The following is a 3,666-nucleotide window of genomic DNA, read 5'->3' as shown; positions in this document are numbered from 1 at the left end:
AAATTGTCGCATTTTATTTTTTTAATGCAGCAAATTCTAGCTTTTGTCTTTTACAACTGCATTAAACTGCTATATCTTTAACTAAATATCTATTCATAATAATTTTTTTGTTGCACGAATTACAGCAGCTACGTTAGAATTGTTCGCAGCAGCAACTAGCAGCAAATTTGTCATACAATAAAAAAAATCCTTTTGTTAGAAAGTGTTTCAAATGTCGATACCCTGCGGTATTTGTATAAATTTGAGTTTATTTTTTTTTGTCGTTCATTTAGTGATTTAGTAGAGGAGGTTGGTGTTCATTCTTGCAATTCTATTGTTTTAGGGTTTTAAAGGTTTATTGTAGTACTTGCTGTTTTTTGTTGTGTTTGGAGGCAATCTGTTTGCAGTTAAGAGTTTAGATTTTTATTATTTATACAAATATGTGTTTGTGTGAATATGCAGATATTAGAAGATTTTAGGCATTAGATAGAATATTATTATGTCTAATTCCTTAGGAAGTTTTATGAAGTGTTTATGGAATAGTTTATTTTGTAATGTATGGTCTTTGGGAACATGTGTGGTTAAGAATAGTTATATTTGGTATTTGGTCTGCTTAATACAATGTGAATTGATTTGACTTTAAAAGATTTTGGAAACATATTTAATAGAGCCTTATTATTTCCACAATATTAAAGTCCGTATAATGGAAAACATAAGTGTAAGGTAGTCCTAAAATAGGATAAAGTTAACATTTAAGTTGGTTTGAACTATAATTTGGGTGGTGACTCATAACTTCTAACTGAACTAGAACTGAACTAGAACTGAACTAGAACTGAACTAGAACTGAACTAGAACTGAACTAGAACTGAACTAGAACTGAACTAGAACTGAACTAGAACTGAACTAGAACTGAACTAGAACTGAACTAGAACTGAACTAGAACTGAACTAGAACTGAACTAGAACTGAACTAGAACTGAACTAGAACTGAACTAGAACTGAACTAGATCTGAACTAGAACTGAACTAGAACTGAAATAGAACTACTATGTGTCATATACTGCACTTTTTAAGTAGTAACAGTAAGCAAATCAAATAGTTATTACAAATGTACAACGACAAACTACTTAACCCCACAATTAAAAAGAAATATTTTGCAACATTTTACTGCAATAAAATATTGTTTATTAAACAATTTACAAAAAAAAATGCAAATGCAACAATACGACAAAAATATAACAAACAATAAGTAACAGTTTTGTTACCAAAAAACATTCAACAGCAATTCTGCTTAAATCAACAATTTTATTTACACTATATAATCGCTGCACTCACAACACAAACCATTCATTCAGTTGTCAGTATTCAACAGTATTCAATATGAAATATTTTGCTTTGATTGCTGTCCTCCTGTGCTTGGCCGCTGCTGTTGTACGTTCTGATGATATGAAGCTTGGATCTGCCTACGGTGGTGCGGCACCAGCTGCACCCGCACCTAGTGGTGGTTATGGTGGTGCATCCATTCCAGCTCCCCCCTGCCCTAAAAACTATTTGTTTAGCTGCCAGCCTAGTCTACAGCCAGCACCTTGCTCTCAACCAGCTGCCGGTGGTTATGGTGGTGCTGGTGCCTATTCGGAAAATTATCCAGTCTACGCTTTACAAGTACCTCAGTATCTACACGGATATCAGACATATTAAATAGATAGATGTATGTTCTTTTGATTAATGAAGTTTTAAAATGGTAAAAATAAGAATTTAAATAAAAAAAGTTTATAAATAAATAATTTATATATAAAGAAGAATTTATTTTAATTGGATCAAATGTTTGGGATAATGGAAAATGTACCAAAAAAAGTAGCAAACTTGAAGGTACCAAAAATAGTAGCAATACATGAATATTAATATATTTTGTTTGATTATGACAATAACATAATTGTTCAATTCACAATCAAGTTGTATATTGTACCTACGTACTAAAGTTTAGTAACAGTGATTGTGAACAGATCTTTGCCGCAAGTCATAAATTTATGTTCTCAATGAAAAAAACAATCAAAACAAATACACTAACAATGTCAAAAGAAAAAAATCAAAAAAAAAAATAAATTAATTAAAAATGCGAAATAAACCAAATTAATTTCTTTGAATTTTCAATTCTTTTATTTTCTTTATTCCACATTTTAAACTAATAAATAAATTGTTTTTAATAAAATTTTAGTTTTTTTGTTTTTGTAAACAGCTGTTTGTTTTTGATTTCAGTGCTACCACTTCATCGTTTTTTATGCTAAAATCGTTTGAATTTTTGTTTATATGTTGAAATAAACAATTGGCAACACTAAAATTTCTTACAACATTCGAAAAACATATGAAAAATTGTCGTATGAGTTGTATAGAGCTTTTGTATAGAAAATACCAACAACATTGTTATGACTATTGTAGCAGCTGCTGACATACAACGCATACAACGCTACAACATCGATTGTGAAATGAACAAATATATTAAAGTTAAATTTCTTTGTTCAGAGTTAAAGATTTATTTCATTGTTTTAAAATAAGTACAATATTTTCCGGAACACAAGTCAAATTTCTGAATTGTTCTTGAAACGCAGTGAGTTTACGATATAATTTTGAAGCAATTTTGCCACGATACACCTGTGAATGTCGCGTATCGATTGTCTTCAAAACGTTTTTAAAATACAACCTCTTCTGTACCTTTTAAGGGTAATTTTACTCATAAGACCACAAAAGGGTTAATTTTTCTGATTTTAAAAATATTATATTCCCTATAAGATTTGGCAAAAATTTCAACTATTTTAATATATTGTTCTTTATTTATATATAATAATTTTCCAATATTTAACACTAAAAATTAATAGTAATCTCCCGCTGGAGGCACTGCAAAAACGGCATAATTTTGAGTAAAATCACCATAACCTCCCGACTCAGGTAAAAGACATGGACCCAAATTCTTATCAGGGCAGTAACTGAATAAACATTTGTCAGTGCAAAGTGATAAATCTATGGGAGCAACACCATAACCAGAACCCGTCGCAGCAGCATATGCTTGCTCCAAAAATTTGTCATAGGTCTTTACGGTAAATTCCCCTGAGATGCACGAAATCCACAGAAAAACGGCAACTAATGTAAACGATTTCATAGCAAATTTATTAATGAGAAGAATAGAGCGAATGTATTCACTGTTAAATTTAGACTAAATAAAGAACTACTTTTTGCCAGCTGAAATTAGTAAAAAATTGCAGACAAAGCAATTATTTGTTACTATCTAAGGTAATGAACATTATTGCTAAAATTGGGTCAAGAGAGCAGTAGTCCAAAAGATCAGTGATAAGAGTTAGTTTATAACGAATTATGGTTACCTTGCAGCGGTGTGTTTTCAATAATTCTTTTCCCGAATTTTGTTTTTGAACTAACTAACAATTAATTAAATTTTGCAATTCCAATTAGTCTAAAGACTAGTGTAGACTATATGCTAGACTATACACTATTGACTAGACTATATACTAGAATATAAACTATTGACTAGACTGAAGACTAGACTATAGACTAGACTATAGACTAGACTGAAGACTAGACTCTAGACTAGACTATAGACTAGACTATAGACTAGACTATAGACTAGACTATAGACTAGACTATAGACTAGACTATAGACTAGACTATAGACTAGACTA

General features: G+C 30.6%; 1 protein-coding gene across 1 annotated transcript; it reads left to right on the top strand.

Annotated features, from left to right (window-relative positions):
- Nucleotides 1-1,321: 1,321 nt before the first annotated feature.
- Nucleotides 1,322-1,765, top strand: LOC111681699 (vitelline membrane protein Vm34Ca-like). The gene has a single exon (XM_023443585.2). It carries the CDS (start codon nt 1,358-1,360, stop codon nt 1,673-1,675), a length of 318 nt encoding a protein of 105 aa, XP_023299353.2. The 5' UTR covers nt 1,322-1,357; the 3' UTR covers nt 1,676-1,765.
- Nucleotides 1,766-3,666: the final 1,901 nt, after the last annotated feature.

This window comes from Lucilia cuprina, chromosome 2, assembly GCF_022045245.1.
Source record: "Lucilia cuprina isolate Lc7/37 chromosome 2, ASM2204524v1, whole genome shotgun sequence".
Classification (NCBI taxonomy): domain Eukaryota; kingdom Metazoa; phylum Arthropoda; class Insecta; order Diptera; family Calliphoridae; genus Lucilia; species Lucilia cuprina.
This window is presented reverse-complemented; position numbering and strand designations above follow the sequence as displayed.